Consider the following 14,357-nt stretch of genomic DNA (forward strand, 5'->3'; position numbering starts at 1 on the left):
CTCAACAGCATGTAAAAGCAGGCACCTAGTGGCTTACAGTCATTGTCAGTGATGCTTGACAACAGCAACAGCATGTACACAGCAGGCTGCTTGACATAAACAGCATGTACAAAGCTGGCACCTTGCAAGTTACAGTCATTGTCAGTAATGCTTGACAACAGCAACAGCATGTACACAGCTGACACCTTGACATCAACAGCATGTACAAAGCTGACACCTTGCGATTTAGTCATTGTCAGTAATGCTTGACAACAGCAACAGCATGTACAAAGCTGGCACCTTGCGAGTTACAGTCATTGTCAGTAATGCCTGACAACAGCAACAGCATGTACAAAGCTGGCACCTTGCGAGTTAGTCATTGTCAGTAATGCTTGACAACAGCAACAGCATGTACAAAGCTGGCTCCTTGTGAGTTAGTCATTGTCAGTAATGCTTGACAACAGCAACAGCATGTACAATGCTGGCACCTTGAGAGTTACAGTTATTGTCAGTGATGCTTGACAACATCAACAGCATGTACAAAGCTGACACCTTGAGAGTTACACTTATTGTCAGTAATAACTAACAACAGCAACAGCATGTACAAAGCTGACACCTTGCGAGTTACACTTATTGTCAGTAATAACTAACAACAGCAACAGCATGTACACAGCAGGCACCTAGTGAGTTACAGTTATTGTCAGTGATGCTTGACAACATCAACAGCATGTACAAAGCTGACACCTTGCAAGTTACACTTATTGTCAGTAATAACTAACAGCAACAGCATGTACAAAGCTGGCTCCTTGCAAGTTACAGTCATTGTCAGTAATGCTTGACAACAGCAACAGCATGTACAAAGCTGGCACCTTGTGAGTTAGTCATTGTCAGTAATGCTTGACAACAGCAACAGCATGTACAATGCTGGCACCTTGCGAGTTACAGTTATTGTCAGTGATGCTTGACAACATCAACAGCATGTACAAAGCTGATACCTTGCGAGTTACACTTATTGTCAGTAATAACTAACAACAGCAACAGCATGTACACAGCAGGCACATAGTGAGTTACAGTTATTGTCAGTGATGCGTGACAACAGCAACAGCATGTACAAAGCTGGCACCTTGCGAGTTACAGTCATTGTCAGTAATGCGTGACAACAGCAACAGCATGTACAAAGCTGACACCTTGCGAGTTACAGTCATTGTCAGTAATGCTTGATAACAGCAACAGCATGTACAAAGCTAACACCTTGCGAGTTAGTCATTGTCAGTAATGCTTGACAACAGCAACAGCATGTACAAAGCTGGCTCCTTGCGAGTTACAGTCATTGTCAGTAATGCTTGACAACAGCAACAGCATGTACAAAGCTGGCACCTTGCGAGTTAGTCATTGTCAGTAATGCTTGACAACAGCAACAGCATGTACAAAGCTGACACCTTGCGAGTTACAGTCATTGTCAGTAATGCTTGATAACAGCAACAGCATGTACAAAGCTGACACCTTGCGAGTTAGTCATTGTCAGTAATGCTTGACAACAGCAACAGCATGTACAAAGCTGGCTCCTTGGCGAAGTTACAGTCATTGTCAGTAATGCTTGACAACAGCAACAGCATGTACAAAGCTGGCACCTTGCGAGTTAGTCATTGTCAGTAATGCTTGACAACAGCAACAGCATGTACAAAGATGACACCTTGCGAGTTACAGTCATTGTCAGTAATGCTTGACAACAGCAACAGCATGTACAAAGCTGACACCTTGCGAGTTACAGTCATTGTCAGTAATGCTTGACAGCAGCAACAGCATGTACAATGCTAGCACCTTCAAGTGACAGTTATTGTCAGTGATGCTTGACAACATCAACAGCATGTACAAAGCTGACACCTTGCGAGTTACACTTATTTGTCAGTAATAACTAACAACAGCAACAGCATGTACACAGCAGGCACCTAGTGAGTTACAGTTATTGTCAGTGATGCTTGACAACAGCAACAGCATGTACAAAGCTGGCACCTTGCGAGTTACAGTCATTGTCAGTAATGCGTGACAACAGCAACAGCATGTACAAAGCTGACACCTTGCGAGTTAGTCATTGTCAGTAATGCTTGACAACAGCAACAGCATGTACAAAGCTGGCTCCTTGCGAGTTACAGTCATTGTCAGTAATGCTTGACAACAGCAACAGCATGTACAAAGCTGGCACCTTGCGAGTTAGTCATTGTCAGTAATGCTTGACAACAGCAACAGCATGTACAATGCTGGCAGCTTGCGAGTTACAGTTATTGTCAGTGATGCTTGACAACATCAACAGCATGTACAAAGCTGACACCTTGCGAGTTACACTTATTTGTCAGTAATAACTAACAACAGCAACAGCATGTACACAGCAGGCACCTAGTGAGTTACAGTTATTGTCAGTGATGCTTGACAACAGCAACAGCATGTACAAAGCTGGCACCTTGCGAGTTACAGTCATTGTCAGTAATGCGTGACAACAGCAACAGCATGTACAAAGCTGACACCTTGCGAGTTACAGTCATTGTCAGTAATGCTTGACAACAGCAACAGCATGTACATAGCAGGCACCTAGTGAGTTGCAGTCATTGTCAGTGAGCCTTGTCAGTATTGAATTTAATGACCCTCCGCGGGAAGGGCAATGTAAGTAATATGAAGAGGCCCCAGATGATGTATAACGTTATAACAGTAGTTTCCCGTGGCATGTGGCATCGCTTCACCTCATACTTGTCATTGCTGATAGTTGCCTGAAACAGATCACATCACAAATATTAGCAGACAGTCAACTCACTATCTTATACATCCTAGTGTTATGTGCAGCAGACAGTCAACTCACTATCTTATACATCCTAGTGTTATGTGCAGCAGACAGTCAACTCACTATCTTATACATCCTAGTGTTATGTGCAGCAGACAGTCAACTCACTATCTTATACATCCTAGTGTTATGTGCAGCAGACAGTCAACTCACTATCTTATACATCCTAGTGTTATGTGCAGCAGACAGTCAACTCACTATCTTATACATCCTAGTGTTATGTGCAGGTGTTCTTTTGTGATAATCAATGGCAGCAAATCACTGAAATGTGTTCTGTTCTCTTGGCCAGATTCCAAATTTCAGGTCATATATATGCAAAACATTATATCTAGTATGCTGAGATAATATGTACTCTTTGTTTGCTAATTAACACAGATGTCACAGCTGTCTGTAAATAATCATGTCAGGACCAGACAATCCACTGACTGATATTTTAGGAATAGATCAAAACAAGGTGGATATGATGATGTGCATCAACCAAGTCTGAGCTGCCTCAAGCAAACGAAAGATCAATTCCATAATTCCATCCCAGATCTTGACAGCTAGTCAGCACTGAGTTCCAATATGTAAAAATGTTCCTTAGGCTTGTACTCACTAGAAGAAATGATGGGTTGTTTTTATTCCTCCAATTGAAGGAGGGTATTGTCCACTCTGGGACACGGCCCTTGTGGACGCGGTAACAGCCATGGTGGGTGTGGGCACTGATAACTAGCCGTGGGTCAAGCAGGCTGAACATCTGGGCACAATGAATGAAAATAGTGACGAAAATAGAAGTGACGAGGTCAGTTTTGGATGTATCAGTCCAATGTTACAGAATAGTCTAAATAGCATATCACTGAGAGATTGCATAGGTTTCCATGTACTGTAGTGACATGACTTCAGTAGCTCAGAATCTACATGATATATTCCCTTCTCCTGACGAGGCTGAAATTTGCACTGGGTGAGAAATTACTTGAACTCCTGTAAAACACAAACATTTCATAAGAAAACAGGATAAAGGTATAGATCTGTGACCAGTGGAAAATAAACAAGAGTGACTGTCTTGATGACAATGATACAATGGTGAGATTCTGTGAAGAAGAAGATCTAGCGCCCATGCTTGCTGATCATTCTACAGTCTCCATGGTACAGATAGATAGATAACACAACACGTTACCTGTTCAGTAGCATCCTGAGACAAACAGTCCCACTTGGGTTTGAATGGTGTACCCTTCTCCTCAAGAGGAGCTGCATCAGACGTATCACAGTCTATGTCAGAAGTACGGAACATGGGGTAGTGCTGAAACAACACAATCAAAGTCTGTATGTGGTATGGTATATGTGGCATGGTGTGCCTGTATATAGAATACTGTGCTATTACGGTGTATACTACCTGCATACAGAATGTTGTGTGTAAAGACAGTCTATAACAGTGAGTGAGTGAGTGGGTGAGTGAGTGAGTTTTACGCCGCTTTTAGCAATATTCCAGCAATATCATGGCAGGGGACACCAAAAATAGGCTTCACACACTACCCATGTGGGTAATAGAACCCGGGTCTTCGGCGTGACGAACGAACGCTTTAACCACTGGGCTACCCCACCGCTCCCTGTAGCTGTCACATTAAACAACAGGCAAGCAAGCAAACAGAATGTTGCATATACATATATATATATATATGCGCGCGTCCATAAACAACAGATTAAGGACCCCAAAACAAGGTGCAGCCCCTTAAGCGCTCACATCGACAAATGCACAGCAGGAAAGGAAAATAAATTTAAATTTTTCCCTTTCTATAAAATGAATACTGCTGATGCAATGCAGTGTTAAGTTGAACAAAAACCTTTTGATTAAAGAATTGTGTCCATCGTTGAATAAATAACGCAATGTGTTTGAATTATACTTGTTTTCATTGTGCTACTACTACTGTCAATTTAAAGCTGCCAATGTGATGTCATGGCAACGCCGCATCACAACATCTGTACACAGTTGCAATGTGATGTCATGACAAAGTGACGTCATAATACAGTACAACCAGAAATTATTGAGAATTTAAAGATTGTAAAGTTTTTATTTTTTTCACTCATTACTCACGCATTAAATGTGAAAATTAGCAGAACATAACTCCAGATTCAAAGACAGGTGAACAGTTAGTATTTTGTCAAGTCACCATGGGCAGCAATGCAGGCTTTAACGCGGCGGGGCATACTACTGATCAAAGAAGTAAGAAAGTCGTGGTCCATGCTGTCCCAATATCGGACCACCTCTTCTTTCATTTCAGCAATATGTCAGACTTTTCTTATTGACACTTTCCTTCATAAGTCCCCAAACATTTTTTACTTGATTTAGGTCAGGGCTATAGCTTGACCATTCTAATTATGTCATATTTTGGGTCCGAAACCAGGCCTGTGAATGCTTTGAACGATGTTTTGGATCGTTGTCCTGCTGGAAAATCCAAAACTTTCCATAGAACACTTGAGCAGATGGAAGTAAATGTCCCTCGAGAATATCTGTGTACCGCTCACTGTTCATATTCCCTTCAAATACACAGAGGGGCGTTGCCCCTAACACATATATGCCACCCCACACGTTAAATTTTGGACTGTACTTTGGGTGCTGATACAAAGGTTTTTCAGTTTGTTTGGTCCAGAATTTCAGTGTAATAGGAAACAACCACACAGAACTTTCATCTGAGAAAATCACATTGTCCGAGTTAAAATTTCTATGCTGTAAGCACCAGTTCAACCTTCACTCCTTTTGTTCAGGTTTCATGGTCGGTGATGGAATTCCCCGACTTTTCTGCCAACCCATTGCATACAGCTCAGTTCTAATTGTCTCCTTACAGACAGCCACAGTTCCTCTATCAATCATATCCAGCCTTAAGTTTTCTAAACTCCTTCGTTTGTTTTTAGAAACAAGAATACCAAGCCGCCTCCTGTCACCGATTCTGGGCCTAACCTACGCCTCCCTGGTGCTCAATGCCATATCCATTTGCAATATTTTTCAAAACATGATAAACAGTGGACAAAGGGATGCCTGTTCTACTTGAAATCACTTTAGCTGATCTGATGTCCTTGTTATAATACTCTAAAATCAACTTCCTCTTCTCTAAATCATCCATACTGAGGATCACTGAAAATGTTGTCTGCTAGCAAGTAAACAAAGGGGGATAACTCTTCACAAACTAATGAAAAAGGATTAACCGAGTTGTCTCTCCTGAATGAAACCAAGCACTTGATAGCTGGTCAAGGTTGTTTATACTAGAAATCCAATTAAACATATTCCTAAAATTCTCAATAATTTCTGGTCATACTATATGATCTGTTTAACTGTTTAATCACATCTCCCTGAAGATAAAAGTGAAACATATTGAAGAAGATCTGTGTTGTGTAATTATTTCAGAAATCTCTTGTACATATATATATATACATGTATATGTATGTGGTATGCTCTGTATATATACACATTATAAGTTGTATGCTTCTCTCGAGGGTAATACGGTCTGATGTATGCCTCTTTGTAGCAGAGCCTGTAGGCGAGGGATGATACTGCTACAAAAAGGCGTACATCAGACCATATTAACGGAGGGAGAAGTATACAACGTATTTATCTTACCGCTATGTTAAATGTACAAGATATCATTTTATTTTATTTTGAAGATCGATAAGCTCCCTACCTACCGTTAATTGTGTTTAAGTTGAGTGTGCAAACGATTTATAAAAAAGTTTAAATAAACCAAAGTCAGTCAAATAAACGTGTACATAGTGAACTCAAAAACAGCTAATGGAACGGTTTTCGAAGTCTATGCACTGCATGCTTTATATTATGATGTCATACAATTGCTAGCGATACAGCTTCTCGGCAGAGAGTTTGGTGGTTACCGTGGCAACGGGTAATATTTTTTTCAGTTGACACGGAAACTTATTAAAGCATCACTGACCAATGAACACATAAAGGTAAGATAATGCTTCATAGCTCACTGTACATACCCAAAAAAATGCTTGGCAAATTATATGATTTGACAGTGGAAGATGCTCATCTAACGGAGACAATTCCTTTGTGATCAATGGCTTTGAAACTCACTGGTTGCATCTACTGGCAGGGAGAAGTTAAAACAAGACATTGATGAAACGTGTTGGAGTCTTATGAACCTCCAACTAACACCTGCTCGTACAGAGTGAGTGAGTTTAGCTTTACACTGCTTTTAGCAATAAACACTGACTCCAGACATCACAACCAGTTCTAACCTGCAGTAAAATAGGCTTGGTGTAGGTGAACTGCTCCCACTGGTGACACACATTGTGGCTGCTGGAAGACTTTAATGGATCCTGGAAAAATGAAAACATTTGTCATGACTTGTCTTTCATTGGTCATGTCTTGCCTTTCATCGGTCATGTCTTGCCTTTCATCGGTCATGTCTTGCCTTTCATTGGTCATGTCTTGCCTTTCATCTGTCATGTCTTGTCTTTCAATGGGCATGTCTTGCCTTTCATTGGTCATGACTTGTCTTTCATCTGTCATGTCTTGCCTTTCATTGGTCTGTCATGTCTTGCCTTTCATTGGTCATGTATTGCCTTTCATTGGTCATGTCTTGCCTTTCATTGGTCATGTCTTGTCTTTCATCTGTTTTGTCTTGTCTTTCATTGATCATGTCTTGCCTTTCATTGGTCAGGCTTGCTTTTCATTTTGGTCATGTCTTGCCTTTCATTGGTCATGTATTGCCTTTCATTGGTCAGGCTTGCTTTTCATTGGTCATGTCTTGCCTTTCATTGGTCATGTCTTGCTTTTCATTGGTCATGTTTTGCCTTTCATTGGTCATGACTTGTCTTTCATTGGTCATGTCTTGCCTTTTATTAGTCATGTCTTGTCTTTCAATGGGCATGTCTTGCCTTTCATTGGTCATGCCTTTCCTTTCATTGGTCATGTATTGTCTTTCATCTGTCATGTTTTGCCTTTCATTGGTCATGTCTTGCCTTTCATTGGTCATGTCTTGTCTTTCATTGGTCATGTCTTGCCTTTCATTGATCATGTCTTGCCTTTCATTGGTCATGTCTTGCTTGCTTTTCATTTTCATTATGTCATGTCTTGCCTTTCATTGGTCAGGCTTGCCTTTCATTGGTCATGTCTTGCCTTTCATTGGTCAGGCTTGCTTTTCATTGGTCATGTCTTGCCTTTCATTGATCATGTCTTGCCTTTCATTGGTCATGTCTTGCCTTTCATTGATCATGTCTTGCCTTTCATTGGTCAGGCTTGCCTTTCATTGGTCATGTCTTGCCTTTCATTGGTCAGGCTTGCTTTTCATTGGTCATGTCTTGCCTTTCATTGGTCATGTCTTGCCTTTCATTGGTCATGTCTTGCCTTTCATTGGTCATGTCTTGCCTTTCATTGGTCATGTCTTCTCTTCATTTGTTATGTCTTGCCTTTCATTGGTCATGTCTTGCCTTTCATTGGTCATGTCTTGTCTTTCATCTGTTTTGTCTTGTATTTCATTTGTCAGTCTTGCATTGTGCTGTAATACATTACCTGAGCACATCTAACCTGGTGATGGACATAAAAAGAGCACATCTAGCCTGTTGAGCCTGTTGAAGGACATTACCACATCTAGCCTGCACATCTAAGCTGTTGAGAAACTTGTTGCAATTGGGAGACAGCATCCTGGCACAGAGAGCACCCATCTCCTTCCAGAGTCATGCTGTTGACTAGTACAAAAATATTGTCTCTGATGTGCAACATCTTCACAGAGGGTGCATTAAATGCTTTTTCAAATCTTCTTTCCTTGTGTGGCGTCATCCTTAAATGAAACCAGGAGCGTATCAATATGAAACATATATATCTGTGAATTGAATATCACTACATTTGACACCTGTAAAATTGAAAATACTGTTTCTTTTCTTGAAATTGGTGATGTTTCTTTGTTTATGGCCCCTTCACTAACTATACATGTGCTGAACAATCTTAAACGTTCAGTGGTAGTATGAGAACTACAGTGGAAACCTGATAAGTAAAATTTCAAGGGACTCGCCAAAATTGTTTACTTATCAGGTATTTTACTTATCCAAACTGATAAAAACCTGCAAATGACAACCATATGCATGTATATGTATGCATATGTAACAATGGACCACTTATCAGGGCTGGCCTCCAGCTGTCAGTGTATTGTCAACTGCATGACACCAGTGAGCTGTACGTAGGATGTTTGTTTAGCTGGAGACTGACACGTGCCCCTCACGTCGGATTATGTGGTAATCACTAATTTAGTTATCCACTCTCTTTTGTTATGTAATTTACTTCCAGGGACCGTGAGAAGACATTTAGTTAAGCGGTATTGTTTACTTATCCGAGTTTAGTGAACCAGCCTCTAATAGTGATAATTAATGAAGAAATTTGCCGGGACCAAAGAAAAGTGTTTACTTATCAGGTCTGTTTAGTTAAGCGGTCTTTACTTAGGCGGTTTCCACTGTACTTGTAAGATTTGAAAGCAGCATTAGTTGAGACTGGTTGTTGGAAATAACATAAGAGCTGATAAATAACATGAGCTTGCAGTATTTCATTGATGTTACCAGAGTCTTATGTGCCTTGTGTATTGACGTAGAAGTTTTCATGGCATTTTTCTTATTATCTTTCATCATGTCAACTCATATTGCACTTGGAGATTAAACAAATGATGCTGCTCTCAACTAACAATAACAACACAAAAAAGTATAAGTTAAAGGTATTTTGCTGGAAACAACTGTTTGATCAATGAAGGTGTAACAGGGGAACATGGCACAAGCTGTTGCAGTGCACATTGAGTTGGGAACCATACCAGAAGCGTGAAGTTGGACCATCACTATAACCATTTCAGAAGTGGAGTTACCACAAACAGATTGCCATGTCACATTGTAGCCTACAGAGTTAGAAACTGGCACATGCCTTCAACCACCAAACTTCTGCAGCTTTGGACAAAAAACAAATCACTCCCAGGACTTCAGTCAAAATGTTTTCTATAAGCTACACTCACGCATAATGAAATCCAATGTCGTGATTCCCAACCAGAACATACATGTCTGTATTTTGGTTTGTGGAAAACATTTTTTGGAATCTCTTGACATGTCTTTGGAACTCTGAGTCTGAACACCACTTTCCTTCATCCAGCAGGTCACCTAAGAAAGGAAGGATTCTGGTAAACAGTATGACAGCTGTCAGAAAGCAACAGATAGGACAATATCCCAGCTTACAAAACTGAGACCAAATCTGCAGAAACAAGTGTGAGAGTGAGTGAGAGTGAATTGAATCTGAAAATGTGTGTGGTCCCTGCTCACACTAAACTTCACAATAATTTTTATGAAATGACTGTTAATGCGATGGCATGACTTTGGGAGGTGGACATATAAACTATCTATAAAAACAAACAACTCTCAATTCAACAGAATCTAAATTCCTTCTGAAGTGTTGACAGGTTAAGGCACTAACGACATTCTGTCTGAGAGAATGGCCTTGACCCAGGCTGATTAACAAGCTACACACAAAGATCTGATGCTGAGTATTATTACCTAGAACAAAAACCACATCTGGACTGTGAATCAACATACTGGTTTGAAATGCTTGTTCCATTTGCCATTCTCTGAAAATAAGAGAAAAATCAGAAAACATGAAACATGGTTCCAGGCTGCAGATAGAAACTAAAACATTTTTCTCATGTAACTCCCTTCAACATATGTTTAGTTACTAAACTATGCATGGTTCTTGTGCTTTGTAATTATGAAAATAAAACTTTTTTATCTGTTATATCTGTTACGATTGATTCAGAATAAATTCATGAGTGACTACCAGCAATGACTAGTAAGTATATCACTAAGTTTAGATGAAGTTTGCTATTGCCTCCCACAGGGTCTTTACGGCCAGTTATGTCTTCAAGGCAGGCTGTATTGAAGGGAGAACCATCATCAACAAAATAACAAGTAACAGCAAATATTTGTATACTACAGGTCTTGTGTTGCATGTCAGTAATGTAACAATGTCTGCCTATACTGTAATCATCAACAACCTCATATTCATTTCTATAACGGCTTCTGTACACCAGTGAGTAAACAGTGAGTAAGTCAGTTGCAGGGCCCCTGTGCAACCAGGAAACTCAAGTGCATATTTTCAACACAAACTGAGCAGCTAACAGCTGCATGACTGTTGAGGTGGCACAAAGCAGATCATACACACTCAACACTGAACACCAACTTTATTCGTGCAAACAGTATACAAAACTCAACGTACCTTCTCAACCTGTCAAACCAGTGTGCATGTGGTCCCATCACATGAGTGTCTGCTATCACCATAACTCGTAGAGGGTGGAACTTTGGAGGAAGTGTCCTGTCAAACATTTCATTGTTCACCTGAGGCCAGGTGCACTGGAACAACACCACGTAGTAGTGCAGAAACTCACAGTAAAATAGTAACAAGCCAACAAAAATGATAGTCCTGAACAGTCGATACGATCTGAAGTACAGACAGAAGTTTCCAGGGAACTGACAGAACCATCCCATGATGTGGATGAGACATTCGCCTAGAGGGCTAAACATGAGGCCTGATGTTCAGTTGTCTCCCTTGGAACATCAGCCTCACTGTACCTGGTAGCAGCTTGTCTCAATCACTGATGTAAACTAGCTGCCTCTGAAAATGAAAGACAACTGACATACATTCTGACACATTAAAACATACTGTATATGCTGCAATAAGCAGAGTGGGAGAGAAAGGGAATTACATCTGTTTTCTGAGATCAAGCATAAGTGAACAAACTTTGCTCAAACATTGATGAACAATAAACTCTAAGAACACCTGATGGATACTGCCGTCTAGGATACAGTTTGGTACTTGGTCCATGCCCAAACAATCGGATTATTATTACCCCGGATAACCCAAGCAGCCTGTTAGGCGAGAAGGTTATAGTCAAATGACTTTATCCCACCAGGTACCCATTTTCTGCTGGGTGAACACAGAACAGAGGCAGTTTTAAACAAACTCACTTGCCTAAGGTGAGACCACATGTATCACATGTGATTTGTTGTAGGGCATGACTGAAGTCCTTGAAACTCTCAGGAGTCAAGCTGCCAAACATGGTCACACATCCAAGGACCCTCTACACCCATGGTTGCTTGACTTCACTTGATTTGAGACCTGAGCTCTATGCACAGGACCACGTATCCTTGTGTATTGGGTTTTCGGTCATGTAAGGATTGTCGACCAACGTAATATAAAGTGCATAAATAAATGGATAATAAACAAACCTACCTCGTTTGTTTGTTATTTATTTATGATATTCAAATATCTGACGGATTAACCTCGTGTTTCACCCGCACAGCAGGCCTCAGAGTTTGCTACGCAAAGATTGTGAATGCGGAAGTGACGTCATCTGTTTTCGTTCACTTCATTGGTTCTCCGTAAAACAGAAATCTAATAGCAGTATTCGTGCTATGCTGATATTTTTATAATATAAAGTTGATAAACATCCAATCCAAAAGAATATTTCTAATTGTTTCAATAATAATTATTAGAAACTATGGTTGTAATAATTTCATGTCAAAGTTAATCATGATAAGACTTTGTTAGTTACATCACATGTCCAGGCATGTTTCACTCTTCCGGTTCGCGCTGACAAGGGCACCAAAACTCATCAGAAGATCTCACTACACATACGGAGATGCACAGCTTGAGATGGACCCAATGACAGCATGCAGGATGAGTACACTGGGCCCATGACACAGAAATATTCATTGCAGTTTCGAAAATTGAATGAGTATTTTGGAAAATCGTAATAAGAGATGACCCTATCCAGTTTCCATATATATTTTTTACGACGGCAACGCCATGTGATAATGATATGTCATACCATAAACAAGCAGACGACGCTATACTGAAAAGGTGGAGCTGACGATATTTTAGATAGAGCATTTTGATTACATGAAAATTTATGCATTAGTAAACTCGGTTCTAAAACGTACCATTTACATGTGTTTGCAATCATGTACCTTACTAAATTTCACAAGAAGCATTTTGTTAGTCAGAGCTGAAGCAGTCGACCTCTTGCTAAAAAAACCCTGTCTGGTGACGTAATATCTCGCTAATAACCGCGAGAAAAGTGAACACGCAAACGGCTGACTGAAAACTGATGTTGAACGAAAACAGATGACTCGAGGATACCATAGTATTCATAGTAAATTACTCACAGAAATAGAAATAAAATGTTTTTTTCGGTTTATTTCATAGTTTGGAACACAAATAAAGTTTGATTGTTAAATATTCTATGACTATCATTTTTCCACTCTTTTGTTTTTAACACTTCTTGTAAAAACATCCGAAACATATGAGTTTACAGGAGAGCAAATTGTTTCATTTTCACCTCTTGAAATTTCATCAACGTCAAAATGTACATTTCTGATGCAAGCTATAAGTATGCAAATAAGATGTACTCTCCATAGGTTCACCTTTCCTTTATCCCAATTGATATGTAAAATAATTGATGTAGGGATTTTCTCAGTACATTTTTTATGCCTGTACTCTTCTTGAAAGTTTACTATTTTTACGAGTTCATTCACAGCTTAATGATTGTCAATTACACAATTGCTATGGCAACACATATGCAAATGCATCTTCCTGTCTAAACAGTGCTGCAGGTACCTTATTACCAGCCATTGTTGATTGTGAACTTAAGTTAAAACATATGTTTCTAAATTTGTTAATAATGTGCAATTTTAAAAAAAATATATACCTGTAAAATGGTATTTTGGATGATGATTAGTGGACCAAATTAAAAGGCCTAGTTGGGAAAAAATAGTTATTTCAATATTGTTGAAACTACCTATTCTAATTAAGTAATAAACAAATAAACGCCCCAAACCATTTTATTTCTATTTCCATGAGTTATAATTCAGTCCAGGACCCGTTAACCCCATGTAGACCCGATTGCAACTGGAAAAGAGCACCCGAGGTCTATGAATCAAGAACCACAGTTGACAACCTCAACTTACCCAAGCTGCCTGCATTGTTACCAAATTTTGGCAATATAAACAACTGTGTCCAAGGAGCAAAGTGCGCGCGAAAACTGGGGGAATGTTACGAGACGTTATGATTTACCTGTAACTGGATTATACACGAGATGCTTTCAAATTACAAGGGAGATACAAAATCGCAAATCTTGGTATCTTCAAGAAGACATTCTTCTATACTCTTTTCAACTAGAAGTCAAGACGCATACACCATATCAACTTCCAAGACGTCCACCACAATCTGTTCGCCAGGGCGACGCCATGTTTTACATCACGCGTGACTATCCGTAGTTTTGGACAAGTTCATTATTCACCGGGGAGAACATGAAAATATTTACAGTTACGATGGATTTACTCGTAGTATTGTCAGTTCTTGAAAAATACAAGTGCTTCAAAATATAATAAGTTGGTTCGCTCTTTTCCCGAAAAATGCCATGAATCTATTCCTGTACAGTGTACGTGATGATCTGGACTCTGGTGACTATTGCACAAAATAATAGTGTCGTCATTTATAAACAAGGTAAACGAGATGTTGTCAAGTGAACTTCAAGCT

At 39.8% G+C, this 14,357-nt stretch overlaps 2 protein-coding genes across 3 annotated transcripts in view; one reads left to right on the plus strand and one right to left on the minus strand.

Moving 5' to 3' along the window:
• LOC124262494 (metallophosphoesterase 1-like) lies at positions 1-14,102 on the minus strand. Of its 2 annotated transcripts, XR_006894607.1 has the most exons (10): positions 13,893-14,102; positions 11,037-11,432; positions 10,322-10,392; positions 9,790-9,931; positions 8,398-8,580; positions 7,037-7,121; positions 3,969-4,091; positions 3,408-3,548; positions 2,502-2,741; positions 1-121 (listed from the first exon to the last, which is right to left on the minus strand). XR_006894607.1 is itself a non-coding variant. In XM_046697008.1 (9 exons), exons 2-9 carry the CDS (start codon positions 11,339-11,341, stop codon positions 2,586-2,588), a joined length of 1,206 nt encoding a protein of 401 aa, XP_046552964.1. In that variant the 5' UTR covers positions 11,342-11,432; positions 13,893-14,102; the 3' UTR covers positions 2,423-2,585. The 2 variants fall into 2 exon arrangements, 1 of the variants encoding a protein (XP_046552964.1); XM_046697008.1 differs by lacking the exon at positions 1-121 and having other exon boundaries at positions 2,423-2,741.
• Positions 14,103-14,136: 34 nt separating this feature from the next.
• LOC124262485 (uncharacterized protein KIAA0513-like) overlaps positions 14,137-14,357 on the plus strand; it is a 102,860-nt gene continuing 102,639 nt past the window's right edge. The window contains 1 exon segment of the mRNA XM_046696994.1: positions 14,137-14,209. The gene's annotated coding sequence lies outside the window, so the exon portion shown is untranslated.

This window comes from Haliotis rubra, unplaced genomic scaffold (genome assembly GCF_003918875.1).
Source record: "Haliotis rubra isolate DU_JTF1 unplaced genomic scaffold, ASM391887v1 Scf12, whole genome shotgun sequence".
In the NCBI taxonomy this organism is placed as follows: domain Eukaryota; kingdom Metazoa; phylum Mollusca; class Gastropoda; order Lepetellida; family Haliotidae; genus Haliotis; species Haliotis rubra.